This window comes from Orcinus orca, chromosome 11 (assembly GCF_937001465.1).
Source record: "Orcinus orca chromosome 11, mOrcOrc1.1, whole genome shotgun sequence".
Lineage (NCBI taxonomy): Eukaryota > Metazoa > Chordata > Mammalia > Artiodactyla > Delphinidae > Orcinus > Orcinus orca.
Genome location: NC_064569.1, coordinates 82,679,649 through 82,706,647, shown reverse-complemented (window position 1 = coordinate 82,706,647; position 26,999 = coordinate 82,679,649). Strand labels below are relative to the sequence as shown.

Below are 26,999 nucleotides of genomic sequence, written 5' to 3'. Positions count from 1 at the left end.
ATTTTATTCTTTTTGTTGCACTGGTAAATGGGAGTGTTTCCTTAATTTCGCTTTCAGATTTTTCATCATTAGTGTATAGGAATGCAAGAGAATTCTGTGCCTTAATTTTGTATCCTGCTACTTTACCGAATTTATTGATTAGCTCTAGGAGTTTTCTGGTAGCATCTTTAGGATTCTCTATGTATAGTATCATGTCATCTGCAAACAGTGACAGCTTTACTTCTTCTTTTCCAATTTGGATTCCTTTCATTTCTTTTTCTTTTCTGTTTGCTGTGGCTAAACCTTGCTAAACTATGTTGAATAATAGGGGTGAGAGTGGGCAACCTTGTTTTGTTCCTTATCTTAGTGGAAATAGTTTCAGTATTTCACCATTGAGGACAATGTTGGCTGTGGGTTTGTCATATATGGCCTTTATTATGTTGAGGAAATTCCCTCTATGCCTACTTTCTGGAGGGTTTTTATCATAAATCGGTGTTGAATTTGATCGAAAACTTTTTCTGTATCTATTGAGATGATCATAAGGTTTTTATCCTTCACTTTGTTAATATGGTGTATCACATTGATTGCTTTGCGTCTATAGAAGAATCCTTGCATTCCTAGCATAAATCCCAGTTGATCATGGTTTGTGATCCTTTTAATGTGCTGTTGGATTCCGTTTCCTACTCCTCAGTACATTAGTGTATTGTTTATACAGCCTCCATTTGTTTGTATTTTTTACAGATTTTTTCCTGTAATTGACATCTAATCTCATAGCGTTGTGGTCGGAAAAGATACTTGATATGATTTCAATTTTCTTAAATTTACCAAGGCTTGATTTGTGACCCAAGATATCCATCCTGGAGAATGTTCCATGAGCTCTTGAGAAGAAAGTGTATTCTGTTGTTTTTGGATGGAATGTCCTATAAATATCAATTAAGTCCATCTTGTTTAATGTATCATTTAAAGCTTGTGTTTCCTTATTTATTTTCATTTTGGATGCTCTGTCCATTGGTGAAAGCATGGTGTTAAAGTCCCCTACTGTTATTGTGTTACAGTCGATTTCCCCTTTTATGGCTCTTAACATTCGCCTTATGGATTGAGGTGCTCCTATGTTTGGTGCATAAATATTTACAATTGTTATATCTTCTTCTTGGATTGATCCCTTGATCATTATGTAGTGTCCTTCTTTGTCTCTTCTAATAGTCTTTATTTTAAAGTCTATTTTGTCTGATATGAGAATTGCTACTCCAGCTTTCTTTTGATTTCCATTTGCATGGAATATCTTTTTCCATCCCTTCACTTTCAGTCCATATGTGTCCCTAAGTCTGAAGTGTATCTGTTGTAGACAGCATACATACGGGTCTTGTTCTTCTATCAATTCAGCCAGTCTATGTCTTTTTGCTGGAGCATTTAATCCATTTACATTTAAGGTAATTATCGATATGTATGTTCCCATTACCATTTTCTTAATTGTTTTGGGTTTGTTATTGTGGGTCTTTTCCTTCTCTTGTGTTTCCTGCCTAGAGAAGTTCCTTTAGCATTTGTTGTAAAGTTGGTTTGGTGGTGCTGAATTCTCGTAGCTTTTGCTTGGCTATAAAGGTTTTAATTTCTCCGACCAATCTGAATGAGATCCTTGCTATGTAGGGTAATCTTGGTTGTAGGTTTTTCCTTTCATCACTTTAAATATGTTCTGCCACTCCCTTCTGGCTTGCAGATTTTCTGCTGAAAGATCAGCTATTAACCTTATGGGGATTCCCTTGTATGTTATTTGTTGCTTTTCCCTTGCTGCTTTTAATATTTTGTCTTTGTATTTAATTTTTGCTGGTTTGATTAATATGAGTCTTGGCATGTTTCTCCTTGGATTTATCCTATGTGGGATTCTGTGCGCTTCCTGGACTTGATTGACTATTTCCTTTCCCATAATAGGGAAGTTTTCAGCTATAATCTCTTCAAATATTTTCTCAGTCCCTTTTTTTTTTCTCTTCTTCTTCTGGGACCCCTATAATTCAAACGTTGGTGTGTTTAATGTTGTCCCAGAGGTCTATCAGATTTTCCTCAGTTCTTTTCATTCTTTTTTCTTTATTCTGCTCTGTGGTAGTTATTTCTACTATTTTATCTTCCAGGTCACTTTTACATTTTTCTGCATCTGTTATTCTTCTATTGATTCCTTCTAGAGAATTTTTAATTTCATTTATTGTGTTGTTCATCTTTGTTTGCTCTTTAGTTCTCCTAGGTCCTTGTTAAATGTCCCTTGTATTTTCTCCATTACTATCATTCCTCTGAATTCTTTTTCAGGTAGACTGCCTATTTCCTGTTCATTTGTTTGACTGGTTTTTACCTTGCTCCTTCATCTGGCATATTTCTCTGTCTCCTCATTTTGCTTAACTTACTGTGTTTGGGGTCTCCTTTAGTAGGCTGCAGGTTTTTAGTTCCTGGTTTTTTTGGTGTCTGCCCCCAGTGGGTAAGATTGATTCAGTGGGTTGTGTAGGCTTCCTGGTGGAGGGAACTGGTGCCTGTGTTCTGGTGGATGAAGCTGGATCTTGTCTTTCTGGTGGGCAGGACCACGTCAGTGGTGTGTTTTGGTATGTCTGTGAACTTATTATGATTTTAGGCAGCTTCTCTGCTAATAGGTGGGATTGTGTTCCTTTCTTGCTAGTTGTTTGGCATGGGGTGTCCAGCACTGGAGCTTGCTGGTTGTTGAGTGGAGCTGGATCTTAGCATTGAGTCGGGGATCTCTGGGAGAGCTCCGGCTGATTGATATTAAATGGGGCCAGGAGGTGTCTGGTGGACCAATGTCCTGAACTCAGCCCTCCCACCTCAGAGGCTCAGGCCTGACAGCCGGCCAGAGCACCAAAACCCTGTCAGACACACGGCTCTGAAAAGCAATGGCATGCTGGCATGCGATCTGGGAAGGATGTAGGACATCAGTAGAACCGGTGATGTTCTAAGCCAGGCCAGAGGTTGGAAGACTTTTTTAGATTGCTGGTTTGTTGTAAAAGGATATAACTCAAAAACAGCCAGATGGAAGAGATGAATATGGCAAGATATGGGAAAGGGCATGGAGCATCCATGTCCTCTCTGAGCATACCACGTGTTCGCCAACCCAGAAGCTCCCTGAACCTTCCTTTACCAACAAATGTTTATGGAGGATTACATTAATAACACAATAGTTATTAGGTTTTAACTCTCTATAGTTAATTTTAGGAAATCTTTACCTATATAACCTAATGTAATTAATCCCGGGCCACAATATCAGTGTTTTCTTTCCTCTTTGCATACTAGTTCCCTTTCCTTTTTTAGCTGGCTCTGAGGTAGGTGGCCATTCTTTATTATAGTCATATTATGTACTTTGAATCAAGGTGTGATAGCTTATTCTATTGAGAATTCTAATCCTCTGAGTCTGGATTTTACAATGGCTTTTACATCATCCATCTAGGTGTGCTGTTTGGAGCTTTGTGTATTGGAATGGCTGCGCTGGCATCACTAATGGGAGCTCTGTTGCAGGTAAGAGCTAATCCTGGAAGGTTTGAGTCATAATCACTAAATTCTTCTTCTTTTCCTTTTGTTTTTTTTTAAGTGTTGATGTGACCATCCTTACAGACTTTTCTCTCTATATGTCTACACATAGACATACCAAGGAACATAGATGACTAAATTCTTTAAAAAAATTTTGTTAATTAATCTTTCCATTTTGAGATCATTATAGATTTACATGCAATACTAAGAAATAATACAGAGAGATCCCATATACCCTTTACCCAGTTCCCTCAATGGTATGAGACCTAGGTTGATGTTCTTTTTTTCCCTTTTCCCGGTGGATGTCCTGTTGCTCTAACACCACGTGTTGTGAAAGCTGTCTTTCTTCCATTGAATTGCCTTTGCACCTATGTGAAAAATCAGTGGGGCATATTTGTGTGGGTCTATTTGTGGTTTCTTTGTTCTATTCCATTGATCTATGTGTCTGTCCATCTGCCAAGATCATACAGTGTTGATTACTATAGCTCTGTAATAAGTCTTGAATTCAGAAGTACTGATTCCTCCCACTTTATTCTTATTTTTCAAAATTGTTTTAACTGTTCTAGTTCCTTTTCCTTCCCATATAAAGTTTAGAATAATCTCTATATCTAAAAAAAATCCTGCTTAGTTTTTGATAGGATTGCCTTAAACGTGTAAAACAATTTGGGAAGAACTGACGTTTTTACTGTGTCGAATCTTTTAATCCATGAACGTAGTGTGTCTCTTCATTTATTTAGATTTTCTATGATTTCTTTTCCACCACTACTGTGTAATTTTCATATACAAGTCATGTTTATATTTAGTTAGATTTACACCTAAGTATTTCATTTTTTTTGAGTGATTGTACACGGTATTGTATTCTTAATGTTGGTGTCCATGTGTTTGTTATTATATAAAGATACAATTGATTTTTGTATATTTGTTTGTATCCTGTGACCTTGCTGAACTTATTAGTTCCTGGGATTTTCTACAGATAAAATTATATCATCTTCAAATTGGGATAGTTTTATATCTTCTTTTCCAATCTGTATATGTACCTTTAATTTCCTTATTGCCCTGGCTTCAACTTCCACATCATGTTGAATAAGAGTGGTGAAAGTGGACATCATTGCCTTGTTCTCCAATCTGAATGAGAAAAGCATTCAGTGGTTCATTCTTGAGTACATTACCTGTAGGATTTTTGTACATGCCCTTTACCAAATTAAGGAAATTCCCCTCTATTCCTCTTTTTCTGAGAGTTTTTATCATGGATGAGTGTTGAATTTTGTCAAATGGTTTTTCTGCAGCATTCGATATGACAATATGATTTTCTTCTTTAGCCCTTTAACATGGTATATTATGCTGATTGATTTTCAAATTTTAAGCTGGCATTGCATTCCTGGAATAATCTTCTCTTGGTCATGGTGTATAGTTATTTTTATATATTGCTGAACTCTCTTTGCTGATAGTATGCTAAGAATTTTTGCATCTATATCATGAGAGATGCTGATATGTGGTAATATTTTTTTGTAATGCCTTTTCTTGGTTTTGGTGTTAGGGTCATACCAGCTTCATAAAATAAATTGGGAAGAGTTCTCTCCTATTTTCTGGAAGAGATTGTGTAAAATTGGTGTTAGTTCTTCTTTAAGTGTTTGGTAGAATACTCTAGTGAAACCATCTGGGCTTGGAGATTTCTTTTTTGGGAGTTTAAAAATTATGAATTCAGTTTCCTTAATAGTTATAGCTGTTCAAATTATCTGCTTCATAGTGGATGAATTATGGTAGTTTGTGTTTTCGAGGAATTGCTCCATTTCATCTAAGTTGTCAAATTTAGGTGTGTGGAATTATTCATAGTATCCCCTTATTATACTTTTGATGTCTGCAGGGTTTTTAGTGATATCTCCTGTTTTATCCATAATATTGGTAATTTTATCTTTTATCTCTTTTTTTAGTCTTGCTAGAGGTTTGTCAATTTTTATTCATATTTTGAAAGAACTAGCTTCTTGTTTCATTGATTTTCTATATCATTTTTCTGTTTTAAATCATTGCTTTTTAAAATTATCTTCATTATTTTCTTCCTTCTGCTTGCTTTGGGTTTATTTTGCTCTTCTTGAGGTGTGACACTAGATTACTGATTTGAGACTTTTTTGTAATGTGTGCACTAATTGCTAAAAATCTCCCTCTCAGCACTTTTAGCTATGTCCCATAACTTTTCATATTTTGTATTGGAGTTTTAAAATTTCCTTTGATATGTCCTTTTGACCTGTAGATTATTTAAAAGTATGTTACTTAGTTTCCAATTGTTGGAGATTTTCCTGTTATCTTTCAGCTATTGATTTCTAATTTCATTCCAATGTGGTCAGAGAACACATTCTGTATGATTTTAATTCTTTTAAATTTGTTGAGGTCTGTTTTATGGCCCAGGATATAGTATTTTGGTATCTGTTACATGGGCACCTGAAAAGAATGTGTACTCTGCTGTTAAGCATAGTGTTCTACAGGTGTCAGTTAGATCCTGCTCATTGATGGTGCTGAGTTCTTCTGTATCCTTCTGATTTTACGCTTATTTGTTTTTATCAATTGTTGACAGAAGTGGTGAATTCTCAACCTATAGTGTGTAGTTGTCTCTTTCCCTTTTAGTTCTCTTAGTTTTTGCTTGTATTTTGCAGTTCTCTTGTTTGGTGCATATACATTTAGGATTTCGATGGCTTCTTGGTGAATTAGTCCTCTTATCATTATATAATGTTCCTCTCTGATAATTTTCTTTGTCTGAAAACTACTTTATCTGATATTAAATAGTTAATAGTACTCCTGCTTTCCTTTGATTAATGTTTGCATGATATCCTTTTACTTTGAACTTGACTATATCATTATATCTTAAGTGAGTTTTTTGTAGACAGCATATAGTTGGGTTATGTTTTTAAATCCATCCTGCCAATCTCTTGTCTTTTTATTGGGGTATTTAGACTTCTAAAATTTAGTATAATTACTGGAATATTAGGGCTTAAGTCTGCTGTTTTTTGTTATGTTTGTTCTTTCTGTTTTCATTTTTTAAGTGGGATACTTAAACATTTTTTAGAATCCCATTTTGATCTATCTATATTGTTTTGAGTTTTCTCTTAGTGTAGCATTTTCATTTGTTGCTTTATGTGTATATACATAACTTATCACGGTCTACTTGTTTTGTCCTTTTACCAATCCGAGTAAAGTATAGAAATCTTACCTCATTTCTGTCTCTTTACCCAATTTATAACACAATTGTCTTAAATATTTACTCTGCACACATTTTGAATTACATTAGACAGTGTTATAATTTTTGCTTCAACAATCAAACATGATTTAGAAAACTCAAGAGGAGGAGGAAAGCCTGTTATATTTATTTTTGCTTATTGTGTTCTTTCTTTCTTCCTGATTTCTCAAGGTTCCTTCTTTTACCATTTCCCTTCTATTTAGAGAACTTCCTTTAGCCATTCCTTTAAGGATAAGTCTGCTGGCAACAAATTTTCTTAGTTTCCCTTTATCTGAGAATGTATTGATTTCCCCTTTATTCCCAAATGATATTTTTGCCAGGTATAGGATTCTGAGTTGACAATTCTTTTTTTCCAACACTTGAAAAATATTGTGCCGCTTTCTTCTGGCTTCCATTATTTTTAAGGAGAAATCTGCTGCCATTCTAATTGTTTTCCCCTATAGGTAAGGTGTCATTTTTTTTTCTCTGGCTGCTTTCAGAAATTTTTCTTTGAAGTTAGTTTACGGAAGTTTAATTACGATGTGTCTTGGCATGTTTTTCTTTGGGTTTATTCTGTTTGTAGTTTGCTTAGCTTTTGAATCTGTAGGTTTATGTTTCTTGCCAAATTTGGGAAGTTCAAACATTATTTCTTTGAGTACTTTTCAGCCCCACTCTCTTTCTTTTCTTACCTAAGACTCGGATGACATGAATGTTAGATTTTTTGTTATATTCACACAGGTCCTGGTGACTGATTTTTAATCCTATTTTCTCTCTGTTTTTTTCAGATTGGGTGGTTTTTATTGGTCTGTCTTCCTGTTCACTGATTCTTTTCTCTATCCCCCCAATTCTGCTGTTGAACCTATCCACTGAGATTTTTATTTAAGTTATTATATTTTCAGTTCTAAAATTTACATTTTGTTCTTCTTTATATCATTTATGTTTTTGCTGATACTTTCTTTTTTTCTTTTTTTTTGCTAAGGCCTTCTACTTTTTCATTTGTTTCAAGCATGTTCTAATTGCTGAAGCAGTTTTATCATGGCTGCTTGAAAATTTGTGAAATAATTCTAATATATCTGTCACTTCTCTATCAGCATTTATTGATTGTCTTTTTTCATTCATTTTGAGATCTTCCTAATTCCTGCTCTGAAAAGTGAACTTCAGTTGAAACCTGGACATTTTTATATTATGTGGTGAGACTATAGATCTTACATGCACCTTCTGTTTTGGTTTTCTTTCTCTGATACCACTTCAACAGTGTAAGGGAGGGAGCTGTCTCATTACTGCCAGGTGGATGTAGAAGTCCAGGTTCCCAAGTTGGCCTCTGTTGACATCCAGGGGAGGAATTTCTTATTTTGCTGGTTGGGAACAATCTCCACTGACATCATGGTGAAGGTGGTCTTGTTCCTGCTGGGCAATGGTGAAAGTCCTGATTCTCCATTAGGCCTCCTATGACATTGCCTGAGCAGGGAGGGAATGGGGTGCCTTGTTATAGGCCGGTTGGGGATGGAATCTAGGCTCCCTACTTGGCCTTTTCTGGCATGTGTATGTGGGGGAACAGTTTATTCTGTGGCATTTGGCTGGAATTGAGCAGTTATTATCTAAAAGTTTTCTTTCTTGCTAAGTTGCTCCTTTTCTGGTCTTTGCTGGATTTTTTTGGCCTGCACATATTGTCATTTCTGGATTGCCAGCTTCTTCAGCTCTAAGACTGGGATATGTGGGCCAAAAAGAAAACTCAGAGACCTCACCATTATATTGTTCTTCAGGTCCCGAAGTCCTAGCTAGTCTGCCGTCTTCTCTCGACCTTTTAGATTCTTCTTATGTTTGTTTTATATGTAATGTCCAGGAGTCTTAGTTTTATTAGCAGGAGGAATAGGGAAAAGTACACGTACTCCATCTTCCTATGGGTGGAAATAAATTTTTTATTGCCTAAAGGGTCCTTCATGTCTTGTGGCATTTGCTAAATTTTTGTTAGAGAGCATTTTTGTGTTGGAAAACTGTCTTGCTTCTTTGGAGGTGTTGGAATGGAGAGGACAGACTAATCTTTGGAATAGCCTGTTTTTTTAAAAAATATCTATTTATTTATTTATTTACTTACTTACTTGGTTGTGCTGGGTCTTAGTTGAGGCAGGTGGGCTCCTTCGTTGTGTCAGGTGGGCTACTTCATTGCAGCATGCGAGCTTCTTAGTTGTGGCATGCATGTGGGATCTAGTCCCCTGACCAGGGATCAAACCTGGGCCCCCTGCATTGGGAGTGTGGAGTCTTATCCACTGCGTCACCAGGGAAGTCCCCTAACCTCTTCTTTCTGAACCTTGAGTGGACTTCACAGTTTTTAGCATCCAAGCCTCAGCATGGACTCTTCCCCCTGTCTGGAGTACCCTTCAACTGTCTAAGTCTTATTTGTTCTTCAAGTTTCAACTTAAACATTATTTTTCAAAAAGGCCCTTTCTGTTCCCTGGATAGGTTTGAGTTCCCCTCTACCAAATGTTCCCAGAGCACCTTGTATTTCTCGTATCATCCCCATTACAATACTTTATTGCAGTTACTCATTTAATGTCTGTTTTACTAAATAGTTTATAACTCCATGAAGGTGAGGATTATGACATTGTTCTTTGATACTGTATCAAATACCTGGTGCCTACTTCAGTGTCCAGGATAAAGTAGACATTCTACAAATTCAGGTTGAATGTACCTATTTATGTATTGGTTCATAAATATCTACTTATCTGATCACACCTAAGTGGTCCCTGAAACTTCCATGGCCACCTGGGCTCCAACTCTGGGACCAGGACCCAGAAACTTGAAGGTTAATGCTGGACACAGCAAGTCCTCCAGGCTCCTGCTTCAGACCCAACTTGGGTCCTTTCTGGTTGGTGGTTGCTTAGGGCATACCAGTTGTTAAAATAGTGTGACCTCATTCTGATTATATGAATTAGTGAATGAATGAATTAGGTCCAGAAGCTCTAAGCTTACCTGGTACAACTAAGCCATAACCAACAAAACTCCTCTTTGTGTGCTTTGCTCCATAGTCTGCATTATTACTTATAGTTCTTATTGTGGTTGATTTCCCCTTTTTCATATACCAGCTCTGGCCTGAGTATAGATAATGAGATATTCTAGGAGAGTCATCATAGCTCCAAGGCAACTCTTCCTTGCTTTCTCTCTAGCCAAGGTCTTATTTCCTGAGATGGGTATTTTGGGGGGTATATTCCTTATATCTCCAAAACTGGCTCTAGGTCACACTGTCGCAGTGACCACTACATGGGCCAAGTGACTTCTTTCACATTTTGCATAAAGTCTACCTTCCTTCCTACTGGACTCTGGTTCAAGAGATGCTGTGAAATGACTCCTTAGGATCGTATCTTGAGTCCATATCCTCGTCAAACACTAGTTCTCCTCTGTCATAATATCCTCACTCCTTTCCCTAGTCCACGAGGTAAGCTTCTTTTTTTTTTTTTTAACCCAGGACTGCAGTCTGTATGCTCTAAAATTTTTCTTGAGCATATATATATATTTTTTGATTTATTCATTCTGTTCTATCTGTCACTTTTACTCTGTGGACAAACTGGTGTGTCCCTGATACTTCTTTTATGGTTCTGTCCACTTTCAAAAATTAGCCATTTGAATACTGGGAACACACATCTCTTGAAATTTTCAGCATTTTGCCTTTCTCTATTCTTCATACTGTACATTTTATTTCACTATCATGATTTTTGCATCTCTACATCAAAGCAAAGATTGCAATTAGTAAGGTTTAAATCTTTCTACATGATTTGATCTTTTTTTTTTTACATCTTTATTGGAGTATAATTGCTTTAAAATGGTGTGTTAGTTTCTGCTTTATAACAAAGTGAATCAGTTATACATATACATATGTTCCCATATCTCTTCCCTCTTGCGTCTCCCTCCCTCCCACCCTCCCTATCCCACCCCTCTAGGTGGTCACAAAGCACTGAGCTGATCTCCCTGTGCAATACGGCTGCTTCCCACTAACTATTTTACGTTTGGTAGTGTATATATGTCCATGCCATTCTCTCACTTTGTAACAGCTTACCCTTCCCCCTGCCCATATCCTCAAGTCCATTCTCTAGTAGCTCTGTGTCTTTATTCCTGTCTTACCCCTAGGTTCTTCATGACATTTTTTTTTCTTAAATTCCATATATATGTGTTACCATACGGTATTTGTCTTTCTCTTTCTGACTTACTTCACTCTGTATGACAGACTCTAGGTCCATCCACCTCATTACAAATAGCTCAATTTCGTTTCTTTTTATGGCTGAGTAATATTCCATTGTATATATGTGCCACATCTTCTTTATCCATTCATCTGTCGATGGACACTTCGGTTGCTTCCATGTCCTGGCTATTGTAAATAGAGCTGCAATGAACATTTTGGTACATGACTCCTTTTGAATTATGGTTTTCTCAGGGTATATGCCCAGAAGTGGGATTGCTGGGTCATATGGAAGTTCTATTTGTAGTTTTTTAAGGAACCTCCATACTGTTCTCCACAGTGGCTGTACCAATTCACATTCCCACCAGCAGTGCAAGAGTGTTCCCTTTTCTCCACATCCTCTCCAGCATTTATTCTTTCTAGATTTTTTGATGATGGCCATTCTGACTGGTGTGAGATGATATCTCACTGTAGTTTTGATTTGCATTTCTCTAATGATTAATGATGTTGAGCATTCTTTCATGTGTTTGTTTGCAGTCTGTATATCTTCTTTGGAGAAATGTCTGTTTAGGTCTTCTGCCCATTTTTGGATTGGGTTTTTTATTTTTTTCATACTGAGCTGCATGAACTGCTTGTAAATTTTGGAGATTAATCCTTTGTCAGTTGCTTCATTTGCAAATATTTTCTCCCATTCTGAGGGTTGTCTTTTGGTCTTGTTTATGGTTTCCTATGCTATGCAAAAGCTTTTAAGTTTCATTAGGTCCCATTTGTTTATTTTTGTTTTTATTTCCATTTCTCTAGGAGGTGGGTCAAAAAGGATCTTGCTGTGATTTATGTCATAGAGTGTCCTGCCTATGTTTTCCTCTAAGAGTCTGATAGTTTCTGGCCTTACATTTAGGTCTTTAATCCATTTGGAGCTTATTTTTGTGTATGGTGTTAGGGAGTGATCTAATCTCATACTTTTACATGTACCTGTCCAGGTTTCCCAGCACCACTTATTGAAGAGGCTGTCCTTTCTCCACTGTACATTCCTGCCTCCTTTATCAAAGATAAGGTGACCATATGTGCGTGGGTTTATCTCTGGGCTTTCTATCCTGTTTCATTGATCTATCTTTCTGTTTTTGTGCCAGTACCATACTGTCTTGATTACTGTAGCTTTGTAGTATAGTCTGAAGTCAGGGAGTCTGATTCCTCCACCTCCGTTTTTCATTCTCAAGATTGCTTTGGCTGTTTGGGGTCTTTTGTGTTTCCATACAAATTGTGAAATTTTTTGTTCTAGTTCTGTGAAAAATGCCAGTGGTAGTTTGATAGGGATTGCATTGAATCTGTAGATTGCTTTGGGTAGTAGAGTCATTTTCACAATGTTGGTTCTTCCAATCTAAGAACATGGTATATCTCTCCATCTGTTTGTATCATCTTTAATTTCTTTCATCAGTGTCTTATAATTTCCTGCATACAGGTCTTTTGTCTCCTTAGGTAGGTTTATTCCTAGATATTTTATTCTTTTTGTTGCAATGGTAAATGGGAGTGTTTTCTTGATTTCACTTTCAGATTTTTCATCCTTAGTGTATAGGAATGCCAGAGATTTCTGAGCATTAATTTTGTATCCTGCTACTTTACCAAATTCATTGATTAGCTATATTAGTTTTCTGGTAGCATCTTTAGGATTCTCTATATATAGTATCATGTCATCTGCAAACAATGACAGCTTTACTTCTCCTTGTCCGATTTGGATTCTTTTTATTTCCTTTTCTTCTCTGATTGCTGTGGCTAAAACTTCCAAAACTATGTTGAATAAGAGTGCTGAGAGTGGGCAACCTTGTCTTGTTCCTGATCTTAGTGGAAATGCTTTCAGTTTTTCACCATTGAGGATGATGTTGGCTGTGGGTTTGTCATATATGGCCTTTATTATGTTGAGGAAAGTTCCCTCTGTGCCTACTTTCTGCAGGGTTTTATCATAAATGGGTGTTGAATTTTGTTGAAAGCTTTTTCTGCATCTATTGAGATGATCATATGGTTTTTCTCCTTCAATTTGTTAATGTGGTGTATCACATTGATTGATTTGCGTATATTGAAGAATCCTTGCATTCCTGGAATAAACCCCACTTGATCATGGTGTATGATCCTTTTAATGTGCTGTTGGATTCTGTTTGCTATTATTTTCTTGAGGATTTTGTATCTATGTTCATCAGTGATATTGGCCTGTAGTTTTCTTTCTTTGTGACATCCTTGTCTGGTTTTGGTATCAGGGTGATAGTGGCCTCGTAGAATGAGTTTGCGAGTGTTCCTTCCTCTGCTATATTTTGGAAGAGTTTGAGAAGGATAGGTGTTAGCTCTTCTCTAAATGTTTGATAGAATTTGCCTGTGAAGCCATGTGGTCCTGGGCTTTTGTTTGTTGGAAGATTTTTAATCACAGTTTCAATTTCAGTGCTTGTGATTGGTCTGTTCATATTTTCTATTTCTTCCTGATTCAGTCTTGGCAGGTTGTGCATTTCTAAGAATTTGTCCATTTCTTCCAGGTTGTCTATTTTATTGGCATAGAGTTGCTTGTGGTACTCTCTCATGATCTTTTGTATTTCTGCAGTGTCAGTTGTTACTTCTCCTTTTTCATTTCTAATTCTATTGATTTGAGTCTTCTCCCTTTTTTTCTTGATGAGTCTGGCTAATGGTTTATCAATTTTGTTTATCTTCTCAAAGAACCAGCTTTTAGTTTTATTGATCTTTGCTATCGTTACCTTCATTTCTTTTTCATTTATTTCTCATCTGATCTTTATGATTTCTTTCCTTCTGCTAACTTTTGGGGGTTTTTGTTCTTCTTTCTCTAATTGCTTTAGGTGCAAGGTTAGGTTGTTTATTCGAGATGTTTCCTGTTTCTTAAGGTAGGATTGTATTGCTATAAACTTCCCTATTAGAACTACTTTTGCTGCATCCCATAGGTTTTGGGTCGTCATGTTTCCTTTGTCATATGTTTATAGGTATTTTTTTATTTCCTCTTTGATTTCTTCAGTGATCACTTCGTTATTAAGTAGTGTATTGTTTAGGCTCCAAGTGTTTGTATTTTTTACAGATCTTTTCCTGTAATTGATATCTAGTCTCATAGTGTTGTGTTCGGAAAAGATACTTGATACGATTTCAATTTTCTTAAATTTACCAAGGCTTGATTTGTGACCCAAGGTATGATCTATCCTGGAGAATGTTCCATGAGCACTTGAGAAAAATGTGTATTCTGTTGTTTTTGGATGGAATGTCCTATAAATATCAATTAAGTCCATCTTGTTTAATGTATCTTTTAAAGCTTGTGTTTCCTTTTTTATTTTCATTTTGGATGATCTGTCCATTGGTGAAAGTGGGGTGTTAAAGTCCCCTACTATGAATGTGTTACTGTCGATTTCCCCTTTTATGGCTGTTAGTATTTGCCTTATGTACTGAGGTGCTCCTATGTTGGGTGCATAAATATTTACAATTGTTATATCTTCTTCTTGGATCGATCCCTTGATCATTATGTAGTGTCCTTCTTTGTCTCTTCTAATAGTCTTTATTGTAACATCAATTTTGTCTGATATGAGAATTGCTACTCCAGCTTTCCTTTGGTTTCCATATGCATGGAATATCTTTTTCCATCCCCTTACTTTCAGTCTGTATGTGTCTTTAGGTCTGAAGTGGGTCTCTTGTAGACAGCATATATATGGGTCTTGTTTTTGTATCCATTCAGCCAGTCTGTGTCTTTTGGTGGGAGCATTTAATCCATTTACATTTAAGGTAATTATAGATATGTATGTTCTTATTCCCATTTTCTTAATTGTTTTGCGTTTGTTATTGTAAGTCTTTTCCTTCTCTTGTGTTTCTTGCCTAGAGAAGTTCCTTTAGCATTTGTTGTAAAGCTGGTTTGGTGGTGCTGAACTCTCTCAGCTTTTGCTTGTCTGTAAATGTTTTAATTTCTCTATCAAATCTGAATGACATCCTTGCTGGGTAGAGTAATCTTGGTTGTAGGTTTTTCTCCTTCACCACTTTAAATATGTCTTGCCAGTCCCTTCTGGCTTGCAGAGTTTCTGCTGAAAAATCAGCTGTTAACCTTATGGGGATTCCCTTGTGTGTTATTTTTCCCTTGCTGCTTTTAATATGTTTTCTTTGTATTTAATTTTTGACAGTTTGATTAATATGTGTCTTGGCATGTTTCTCCTTAGATTTATCCTGTATGGACTCTCTGTGCTTCCTGGACTTGATTAACTATTTCCTTTCCCATATTAGGGAAGTTTTCAACTATAATCTCTTCAAATATTTTCTCAGTCCCTTTCTTTTTCTCTTCTTCTTCTGGAACCCCTATAATTCGAATGTTGGTGCATTTAATATTGTCCCAGAAGTCTCTGAGACTGTCCTCAGTTCTTTTCATTCTTTTTTCTTTATTCTGCTCTGCAGTAGTTATTTCCACTATTTTATTTTCAAGTTCACTTATCTGTTCTTTTGCCTCAGTTATTCTGCTATTGATCCCATCTAGAGTATTTTTCATTTCATTTATTGTGTTGTTTATCATTGCTTGTTTCATCTTTAGTTCTTCTAGGTCCTTGTTAAATGTTTCTTGCATTTTGTCTATTCTATTTCTGAGATTTTGGATCATCTTTACTATCATTATTCTGAATTCTTTTTCAGGTAGACTGCCTATTTCCTCTTCATTTATTAGGTCTGGTGGGTTTTTATCTTGCTCCTTCATCTGCTGTGTGTTTTTCTGTCTTCTCATTTTGCTTATCTTACTGTGTTTGGTGTCTCCTTTTTGCAGGCTGCAGGTTCGTAGTTCCCGTTGTTTTTGGTGTCTGTCCCCAGTGGCTAAAGTTGGTTCAGTGGGTTGTGTAGGCTTCCTGGTGGAGGGGACTAGTGCCTGTGTTCTGGTGGATGAGGCTGGATCTTGTCTTTCTGGTGGGCAGGTCCACGTCTGGAGATGTGTTTTGGGGTGTCTGTGGACTTACTATGATTTTAGGCAGCCTCTCTGCTAATGGGTGGGGTTGTGTTCCTGTCTTGCTTGTTGTTTGGCATAGAGGTGTCCAGCACTGTAGCTTGCTGGTCGTTGAGTGAAGCTGGGTGCTGGTGTTGAGATGGAGATCTCTGGGAGATTTTCACGTTTGATATTATGTGGAGCTTGGAGGTCTCTTGTGGACCAGTGTCCTGAAGTTGGCTCTCCTACCTCAGAGGCACAGCAGTGACTCCTGGCTGCAGCACCAAGAGCCTTTCATCCACCCAGCTCAGAGTAAAAGGGAGAAAAAGAAGAAAGGAAGGAAGGGAGGGAGGGAGGGAGGAAGGAAGGAAGGGAGGAAGGAAGGGAGGAAAGAAGGAAGGAAAAATTAAAATAAAGTTATTAAAAGAAAAAATAATTATTAAGAAAAAAAAATTTTTTTAAAAACCAGACAAATAGAACCCTAGGACAAATGGTGAAAGCAAAGCTATACAGACAAAATCTCACACAGAAGCATACACATACACATTCACAAAAAGAGGAAAAGGGGATAAAATAATAAACCTTGCTCTGAAAGTCCACCTTCTCAATTTGGGATGATTCATTGTCTATTCAGGTATTCCAGAGGTGCAGGGCACATCAAGTTGATTGTGGAGCTTTAATCCGCTGCTTCTGAGGCTGCTGGGAGAGATTTCCCTTTCTCTTCTTTGTTCACACAGCTCCCGGGGCTCAGCTTTGGATTCTGCCCTGCCTCTGCGTGTAGGTTGCCGGAGGGCGTCTGTTCTTCGCTCAGACAGGACAGGGTTAAAGGAGCAGCTGCTTCGGGGGCTCATTCAGGACGTGGGGGAGGGAGGGGTGTGGATGCGTGCTGAGCCTGCGGTGGCAGAGGCCGGCCTGACGTTGCACCAGCCTGAGGCGCACCGTGCGTTCTCCCAGGGAAGTTGTCCCTGGATCTCGGGACCCTGGAAGTGGCGAGCTGCACAGGCTCCCGGGAGGGGAGGTGTGGATAGTGACCTGTGCTCGCACACAGGCTTCTTGGTGGCGACAGCAGCAGCCTTAGCGTCTCATGCCCCTCTCTGGGGCCCGCGCTGTAAGCCGCAGCTCGCGCCCGTCTCTGGAGCTCCTTTAAGCAGCGCTCTTAATCCCCTCTCTTCGCGCACCAGGAAACAAAGAGGGAAGAAAATGTCTCTTGTCTCTTCGGCAGCTACAGACTTTTCCCCAGACTCCCTCCCGGCTAGCCGTGGCGCACTAGCCCCCTTCAGGCTGGGTTCACGCCGCCAACACCAGTCCTCTCCCGGCGCTCCGACCAAAGCCTCCCAGCCCCGCCCGCCCCGGTGGGTGAGCAGACAAGCCTCTCAGGCTGGTGAGTGCCAGTTGGCACCGATCCTCTGTGCGGGAATCTCCCCGCTTTGCCCTCCGCACCCCTGTTGCTGTGCACTCCTCCGCGGCTCCGAAGCTTCCCCCCTCTGCCACCCGCAGTCTCCGCCGGCGAAGGGGCTTCCTAGTGTGTGGAAACTTTTCCTCCTTCACAGCTCCCTCCCACTGGTGCAGGTCCCGTCCCTATCCTTTTGTCTCTGTTTATTCTTTTTTCTTTTGCCCTACCCAGGTACGTGGGGAGTTTCTTGCCTTTGGGGAGGTCTGAGGTCTTCTGCCAGCGTTCAGTAGGTGTTCTGTAGGAGTTGTTCCACGTGTAGATGTATTTCTAGTGTATCTGTGGGGAGGAAGGTGATCTCCGCGTCTTACTCTTCTGCCATCTTCCCGATTCCCCCCAATCTTTTTTTTAACCATACTTCTCATTCTAGTTCTTTCCTTAGGAAATCAAGGATAGCATTGGGTTTCATTGCCACCTCTGGTCTCTTAGCAGTACTTATCCACAATCTGCTTTTGCAGGGGATTTTGAGACTACCAAGGCACAAAGAAGTGATGTGGTTGATTATTAATATCTACAAGAACAATACCAGGAGGAGTAGTGTCCCTCTTGTCTCATGATTCTCTAACCTCTTTGCATTTTGCTTTTCTTATTGAGGGTACTTGAATGAGCTGATGGAACTTGCGACTGAGAAGAAGCTTCCAAGTTCTCTTTGTCAACAGCAAGGCTGCCATGAATGTCAGGAGGAGGCTGAATACTTTAAATCCTCATCCTGATGAAATTAAAGCATTTTAACTTTGGATTTGAGATTGCTAATTGATGACTTTTTATTATTTTTTTAGGCCGCACTCAGCATATTTGGCATGGTTGGGGGACCACTTCTGGGCTTATTTGCTTTGGGGATTTTGGTTCCCTTTGCCAACTCAATAGTAAGTATTAAAAATGAATATGTGTAAAGCCTACTTTTCCAACTGCAGTAGCACCTCTATAATTTTTTCTCAATTGTAAAGATATGGTTCCTTTGATATTTGTCATTAGTGACCTGTCTGGATGTCTTAAATTACTCATATTGACTTTGCTGGGATACACAATGAACGTACTATGCATTGGGACCCTGCATGTGTGGAACCAAATGGAAACTACCAGAATAATATATATTATGAATATCATATAATTAAGTTATATAATAACATGATATTTATAAATAAAATATAGAGTATTATATAACATAACTAAAGGATATATATTATGAAACAATATACAATGTGATATGTAATATATACTACAATATATATTATGAATATTATATAACTAAAGGAACAACATTTTGTACGCATATACTTTTTTGCCGTTCTTGAAAATTAATCACTGGGATTTAAAGGAGATCGACAGGCTCAGATATGCAAGATTTCAGGGCAGTAGAGCTGAGGATACCTGTGACTAGCCGGAGTACTGTAAAGAGAAGAAATAGGATAAAATCTTCAGCACTTTGGTCAGAAAATTTACACTCCTGATATTTAAAGATGTAGCTCAACATGGTTTTAGACCCAAAGGAGTGATTATAACTGGGAATTGTATTCAGAAAGAGGTAATAGCTCATTTCTTCTACATAGATGTATCTGTGCTTTGAAGCCAAGTTTTGTTTAGAATAAGTGAAATTGAAATTACTTCTCTGAAGTCCAGGAGGAACTCCACTAGTTCAGTCCTGCTGTAAGCTGAAGTTCAGGAAAAGCTGGTAATGTATGTGTGGTTGTTTCAGACAGATGGAGAATAACTGCAGAACTATGACTTTACATTTAGAATTCCATTTTCCTCATGAGGCATTAGGAATTGGTAAGGCAGATACTAATAAGGGCTATTATCATCATTATTATTGTTAACAATAATTCTCAACAAAGTGTCATATGAAAAGCTAGTTTGGCAGAAATTAATCAAAATGAAAGAGAGCAGTTTGTGTCCACCTCAGAATGTTGAAGCTTTGATGAGATTCTTTGCATTATGAAATGCATAGTGGTTTGTTGAGCGCCTGAAATATTAAAAGAAGACTGACTTTTGATCTTTGACATTTATTTCCACCACGAGTTGCCTCCAGAAATGCTATAGCTGACTAGGTCCAACACGCCCTTAGAAGGGGAAGTAAGAACTGTTATTCCTGTCGTAATATCTGATCATTATTCTTAAAGAAAGGGGAGAAATTTCACCACAGAGGAAGGCGCTTCCCAGCTCAAGATTTGCTTTCATCTCCATCATTTGGAACTAGGGCTTAAATCATTCAAGGACTGACTGACTGATCAAAACTACTTGGATTACTGGTGAAAAGCAGGCAGGGGAACCCACGTCTTCCAAAGACTGGGAAACCAAATGTCTTCAGAGAGGAAATCTCCACTTATCTCTAGAGATGGTTTGGTTGTATGTAATGTACCATTGCAGTCATTTGTGAAAACAGCTGGCTATTTTCCCCTAATTTTCCTGCAGTACAGTTACAGACATGCATGTTGCTATGTATAGGAATAAATTCTGTGGATGTTTTCTTCTTCGTGTCTGTTGCTGCTCAGATGGCATGCCATTTTTTCACGGATTAAATGAAAATAGAGGGAACAGTTGGCCTGAAGTCAGCTGCATGACTGTTGTAGTTATTGGGTGTAAAGAGACAAGGAGGCCAAAACAGAGTGCTGGCCATGGAAACAGAGTGGAAGGAATGGAATTATGAGACAAAGGAAAAGAAAAATGGGCAGGAATTGGTGATTGGCGAGATAGAGATACGAATTATATGGGGGGGGGTTCCAGAGACCCCAGGGCTTTGGGCTGAGGGACCAGGGACCCATGCTGCTCTTGGCAAGAGGCAAGGAGCTTACAGGGGAAAAGAGTTTTAGGAGGGAACTGGTAAATTTGGCTTGGACCATGTTGAGCTTAAGCTCCTAACGTTAATTTCCATTTCAAAGCAAACTGTATTATTTTTTTTGAGAAGTACTCCTGTTTTGCAGGGAGCACTTGTGGGTCTGCTGGCTGGATTTACCATTTCTTTGTGGGTCGGAATTGGAGCTCAACTTTATCCTCCACTTCCTGAGAGAACTATGCCATTAAGCCTTGAAACCTACGGCTGTAACAGCACATACAATGGGACAGATTGGATGACAACCACAGAAATGCCATTTTCTACCAGTGCTTTTCAAGTGTACAACGTTGAAAGGTATTGAATTGAACTTTATACTGTTGTATTTTTTAAAATGTGTGTGACAGGTAGAGAACCCCAGTTGCTTTTCTTGCCTTCAGTGCTGTGATTTTGCCTAATTCTGAAATGGGGAGAGCCCATGTGGCTTTCTGGCTATGATATTTTGTTCAGAAATAGCAAAAAATGCCATATTTTCTTAGTTTCAATAGAAACGTCTACCTCACCTACAGATGCAGAGGAGACTTGAATAGTAACAAAAAAAATTCTTTTATGGGTAAATGCTAATAAATACTGGCTCCAGTTGAATGAAAAAATGCCTCTGTACACTGAAAAACCTTTAAAATGAAAAGTAAAATGCTAAAAGACACATTGCATATATAGTTTTTGAAGTATAGCCTTTACCAGCTAAAAGCTACAGTTTAAATATGTTGGGTAATTGCTATTTGTTCAGTTTTAAAGATGCCATATCTTTAGAGCGTTGGCAATAAGTCACAGCGGTGATCTTCCTGCTAGAGTTTTCAGTTATGCAGTACATTTTTGAGCTTCTTGATATTGATATTGTCTGATTTAATGAAATGATGTAGACCTTTTTTTATATCACTATTTCACCGCACAGTGGATGTGAGGGCAAGACTCCCCTTAGTGGATATATATCAATACATCTCCAGCCTTAAAGCACAAAACGCATGGATACAAAGATGAGGCCACTTCCCCTAAAGTATTGCCCCAGTTCCAGCTTGCCTAGAATGAGACCATTGGAGAATCATTCCATTTGAGACAAGACATGGCATCTCTCTCTTAAAATGGACACACTCCTGGGAGAAAGAATGTGACCATACATATAAACATCATTGGTGATTTATGTCCCAGAGGGAATTCAGCAGTGAGAACACTTGTCAGTGGGAGTTCAAGGCTGGTAAACTCTGCATGGGTAGAGAGAAAAGATAGTTCCAGAGCCTGAGGCATATATGGGGGAAGGTTTGACTAGGTGGGGTGCTGTGGTGAGAGGGGTGCACAGAAATACAGTGAGTAGTCCGGATAAGCATGAATGCACTAATGTGGGGGGGGTAGTCAGGAAGTCATTAGAGAGTGAAAAAGGGAGCAATTATTAATTAAGTGTAAGTAGGAGGACGTTGAAGTCGTGCTTTTTGTTTTACAATTTTGCTTAGCATTTTTCCTGATTATGTAAATGTCTTTTAATTTAAAAGAGTAAGGCAAATTGATTATTCAGATTTCTGAAACAAATAAATTAGCTGAGGTTTACTATGTGCCTGGTACCATAACAATCACTTTTATATGTTAGCTTATTTATAAAATAACTCAGTTAATAAACAAGAATTTTTGAGCATGAACTATGCACCCGGCACTGGGCTGACCATTTATGTAATATCCATAGACAGTCTTCCCCTCCCATCCACCGTGGTTCCTGCCTTCCAGGCAATTATAATCTAGCTGGAGAGAACATGCTACTGTACACAAAACAAGGAACTCAGTACACATGGTAAGTATAATAACTAGCTCATAAATAGTTGAAAGTATTTGTTAAAAGAATGATTATAAACAAAGTTGGAGTGTAGATTAGCACAGACTTCAAGATCTACTAACACTTGAAGAATGCAGAAGTTAGCTAGAGGAGAAGGCCTGGAAAGTTATTCTTGTCACAGAAACGAGCAGAAGAGAAGTTGAACAAGAGAATAAACAATTAAACAATGTTGTGAACAGTAGTATTCATAGGCTCTCATGGGATCCAGGAGGAGGAAGAGCCTAACTCTTCCTGGGTGGAAGATGCTTCTTAGAGAAGTATTCCATGAACTGGAGTTACTCAGGTGAACAGGATTGGGCAGTGGGAACAAAAGGAAGATGGAGTGTATGTTGCAGAACGAAGGCAACATATGCAGAGGCATGAAGGCCTGAAGCCACATGGCATCTTAGGAAATCACGCATAGTTCAGTATGGCTAGAGTCCAAGGGGAATGAACGCACAGCTAAAGGTGAAGTAAGATACGTTTTGGTTGCCTAGGTATTGGGTTTCAATTACCCAGATTCAGTTTTTATTTAAGTTTCTAGTACTTGATGGGTACATATTGGTAGCTTGTTTTGCTTTTAACTTGCATTTCCCTTATGATTAATGAAGTTCAATACCTTTTTACATGTTTATTGGCCATTCGTATAACTACTTTTGTGGCTTGTCTGTTGAAATCTTTGGTCCATTTTTAAATGGGTACTCTGTCCTTTTCTTATTTATTTAGGATTTCTTGATATATTCTAGATACAAGATAAGTTTTGAAAATATTTTTCTCCCACTCTCTGGCTTGCCTTTTTGGTCTCTTAGTGATGCTTTTTAGTGGTCAGAATTTCTTAATTTTAATTGAGTAAAACTTATCAGTCTTTTCCTATATGGTTAGTCCTTCGTGAATTCCGTTTAAGAAATCTTTGCCTACCCTGAGGTCATAAAGCTATTCCTCTATTTTTTAATTTGAAAGCTTTCTTGTTCACCATTTCCATTTGGGAAATGTAATCCACTTCAGAATTGATTTCAAATGATCAAGATTCATTTTTTCCCATATGGATATTCTTTTTTTTTGGACTAGAAGAACTGTTTTTTTGTTGTTTTTTTTTCATAACTCACACATACACACTGTATTTTATTTTTACAAGAGATAAATAAACTGACACCAAGCATTGTAAATGGATGGCCACAACAAAAGCAACGATGATTGCAATTACCAAACACGAAACACACTCATACTATGTCATAATACTGACATTCAGTCCAGTAATCCTCCACTGTAACAGCTCCTTTACTTTGCAGTGAAAATTGATTTGTATATTTTTTGCCTATGAGTCCTTGTGGGATTTTTTTTTTTATTCAAACAGAAAGTCAAAAAATTATAATCATCCTCAACAGTTCACTCAGTCCCATGTAATTAATTTTTTTCATCTTGATCTTTTGTTAGCACTTTTATGAATTCATCAGTTTTCCATTAGAGTCCTGAAAATGCTTATTCATTCAGTTCAGCAGTATAGTCAGTTACCAGAAACCTGTACTTGTCAGTCTTTTCCATGAATTCCTTGAAGATGAAACCCTTTTCTAGGAACATTTTTGCGAAAGCATCAGAGTACACCCGGAACTGTCTGTAAATGACAAAAGACTTAAAAATGACCCATATGGATATTCTGTTAACCAAGCACCATTTATTGAACGGAGCCTCCTTTTACCCCACTTTGCAATGCAGTGGCAACTTTGACATAAACCAAATGTCTATTTTTCTGTGGGTCTGTTTTTCAGTTTTCTATTTGGTTCTATTTTGTCTGTCTTTGGCCCAATATATCACATTATCTTAATTTACCTGGCTCACCTCTATTTTTCCCTTCTTTCTGGGATGTTGGCTTCTCAAGTTCTAACTGCCATGATCTCTCTGAGGTCTTCAAAAACCTGCCTCCTCCCATTTCCCGGTTTTCATATTTTGTTCTCGGCAGGATGGTGGGTCTACTCTATCAAAGCTGAAAGTGGAATCTTAGAGCAATTGTTTTAGAAGCAGATCAGGTCATGTCACTCCTCCACTTAAAATACTGCAATGTGCCCTCCAAGTTCATCCATGTTGCTGCAAATGGAAGTGAAATAAGTCAGACAAAGACAGATACTGTCTGATATCGCTTATGTGTGGAATCTAAAAACACAACATACTAGTGACTAGAACAAAAAAGAAGCAGACTCACAGATATAGAGAACATACTGGTGGTTGCCAGTGGGGAGAGGGAAGGGGGAGAGGGGCAATATAGGGGTAGGGGATTCAGAGGTACAAACTACTGGGTATAAAATAAGCTACAAGGATACATTGTATAACATGGGGAGTATAGCCAATATTTTATAATGAATATAAATGGAGTATAACCTTTAAAACTTATGAATCACTATATTGTACACCTGTAACATATAATATTACACATCAACTCTAATAAAATGTAAATTTAAAAAATAAAATAAAAATACTGCAATGTGTGCCGCTATCCAGAGAGTAAGGTCCAAACTCATCCAAGTCCTACGAAAAGACCTCTAGCTCATCTTGTACCATTCTATATCGTGTTCGTTATGCCACCGTCTGCTGGTGTTTACGTCTCTCTGGAATGCTTTCTCAAGAACTTTTGTTATTCAGATCTCAGTTCAAATGTCTCTTCTTCACAAAGACTTTCCCTGACCACTCCTTGTAGTGTAGTTCCTTTTTTCTACCCTGTTAATGTCACATTACCTTGTTTCATTTTCCTTATATACTTTCCACCAGTGGGAATTATTATGTTCATTAATTTGTTTACTTGTTCATTACATTTCTCTATTAGAATGTAAACTTTCTGAGGGCAGCTTTTTTATGGCAGACTTTCCAATAACAAGAACAGTACCTGGGACACAAAGCAGAGTTGAATGAATAAACATGGACATTTAGTATTCTAGTATGTGGTTAAGATTAAGTCATACTTTTAATTCCTGATCCAATAAGATAAAATTGGAACAGCAGATATGGACGTTAAAAACATGATTAAATATTATATTTTGACTTTGCCATGAGGTTTATTGACACATACTGTTAGCTGCTAGTAGCATGCATGAAATCTTACGGTTATGCTTTTGCTCTCTCTTAGGACTCCACTGATGGATAACTGGTATTCTTTATCATATCTCTACTTCAGTACTGTTGGAACTTTGGTAACGTTATTTGTGGGAATGCTTATCAGCTTATCAACAGGTAACTAAACATTAGTATTGCTGTATTACCGTTACATTAGTTTTTACTATATCTGTTTTATAAGTATTTATGTTATTTTACTATAGTCCTAACAACTAGTTTAATTATTTGTTCCATCTTCCTCATGGGAAATTTTACGGCCTGGTCTTGAAAACAGAAGACCCACCTCAATTTGAATCTTTGTTATGCCATTTATTAGCTGAAAGAACTTATAGCTACTACATAGCTACTCTGAGCCTTAGCTATCCTATGTATAAAATGAGGATAATAATTGACCTGCCTATCTCACAGGTCTCTGTAAGATAAAAAATAAAAGGCTTGAAGAAATTGTGTATAGCTACTACAATGCTAGGGATTTTACACATACCATTACAATAGCTCTGTGCCATGATCGTCTCATTGTCCTGCACTGACGCTTTGTAAAGAAGTATACACATGTAAGGAATAATAATTATGATCTTTATATCTAAACATAGTGTGAAGCCTTTCTCAGATGTTCATAACCTTTAAAAGAATAATTTTTAAAGGAAATCAAACCAATAATATAGCATACACAGCTCTCTGGGATTGCTACAGAACTGTTACCCTGGGACTTCATTTTGTCCTCGTTCTGTGAATTCTCTTGGTCTCCCTCCAGTGTTGGATTCCCTGCTGCCTGTATCCCATTACTCCTAATTCTTGTTTACACCCTCAACTGAATGGGGCACATCCTATAGCACATTCTTGAGAAAGGGTGGACAAGAGATCTTGGAAACATTGCATAGCTGAAAAAAAAAAAGTCTTTAATTCCTCCTTATGCTTGATAATTGCTGATAATTTGAGTAGAGAATCCTAGGTTGAGAGTAACTTTCTTGTTCCTGGAGGCTGTGTTACTTCTCTTCGACTTGCCTTGTTGCTGTTGAGAATACCAGTGCCCTGCTGCCTGCTGCCAGTTCGCATGTGACCCACTTCGCAATGACTGCCTCGCCCTAGCCTCTCAGGAGGGTTTCAATCTGAAGACCCATGTCCTGCAGTTCTAGGGCACTTTCCTATATTATTTCTTTTGTAATTTCCTGCCATTTTCTGGTTTCTCTTTCTGGAAACTCCTGTTAGTCATATGTTTTAAACTTGGACAGTCCTTCTGATTTTCTTATCTTTTCTCTCCTACTTTCCATCTCTGTGTCTCTTAGGTTTACTACATGGGTTATTTTTAAAATGACTTCTCCAGTAATTTTCAAAGGAGTGCTCTGATTCAGTTTTGAGAATACTCTGTAAGGGAAGGAGGGCAGGTAGAGGCTATTGCAGTAGCCCACGTGAGCAATCACAGTGGCTTGGAGCAGGGCAGTGGTGTGGAGTTAGGGAGAAGTGCTGGGCTCCCTCATTTCCTACGTTTCCTCACACATACACATCCAGAGCAACCAAGCAGGGGGAGGCAGCTCCCCTGCCTTCTTTATCCAATGTGTTATGACTCGTCAGAAATCCTATAATTTGTCCAAGTATGCCTGATGTCTTTGTTTGCTTTATGCTGTAAATTTACCAGCATGGTGCTACTTTATAGAATTCTACCATCTCTCATTGTTTTTTGGGACCTGGATAGCACTGTCTTTGAAACTTCTGTGATACTTATATCACAGGATGTGTATTTATAATTAATAAATTATATTAATAATTAGTGGTGATATTAATATAATTGTATCAATGATTATATTAACATTATATAATTATAATTTAGACATTACAATGTATAATTATTGTAAACTTATAATAATGTTTGTAGCTATTTGTTACCTCTCAAACAGTTGTTTAAACTATTCTCTTTCGTTTCAAAAAGGACTATGCTTTTTCTCGTAAGTAAAATTTCCAGCACAGTAGGTTTACTCTCTTATCTGTTGTGATATATTTTAAGACAGATCTTAAAC

The 26,999-nt window shown here is 37.9% G+C and overlaps 1 protein-coding gene across 2 annotated transcripts in view; it reads left to right on the top strand.

Moving 5' to 3' along the window:
* SLC5A8 (solute carrier family 5 member 8) overlaps nucleotides 1-26,999 on the top strand; it is a 66,234-nt gene that overhangs the window by 33,019 nt on the left and 6,216 nt on the right. For both annotated transcript variants that reach the window (XM_004269478.3, XM_049694723.1), the window contains exons 10-13: nucleotides 3,416-3,483; nucleotides 18,031-18,117; nucleotides 20,173-20,378; nucleotides 24,998-25,101. In XM_004269478.3, coding sequence (XP_004269526.1) covers nucleotides 3,416-3,483; nucleotides 18,031-18,117; nucleotides 20,173-20,378; nucleotides 24,998-25,101 — 465 coding nt within the window. The remainder of the gene's footprint in view (nucleotides 1-3,415; nucleotides 3,484-18,030; nucleotides 18,118-20,172; nucleotides 20,379-24,997; nucleotides 25,102-26,999) is intronic.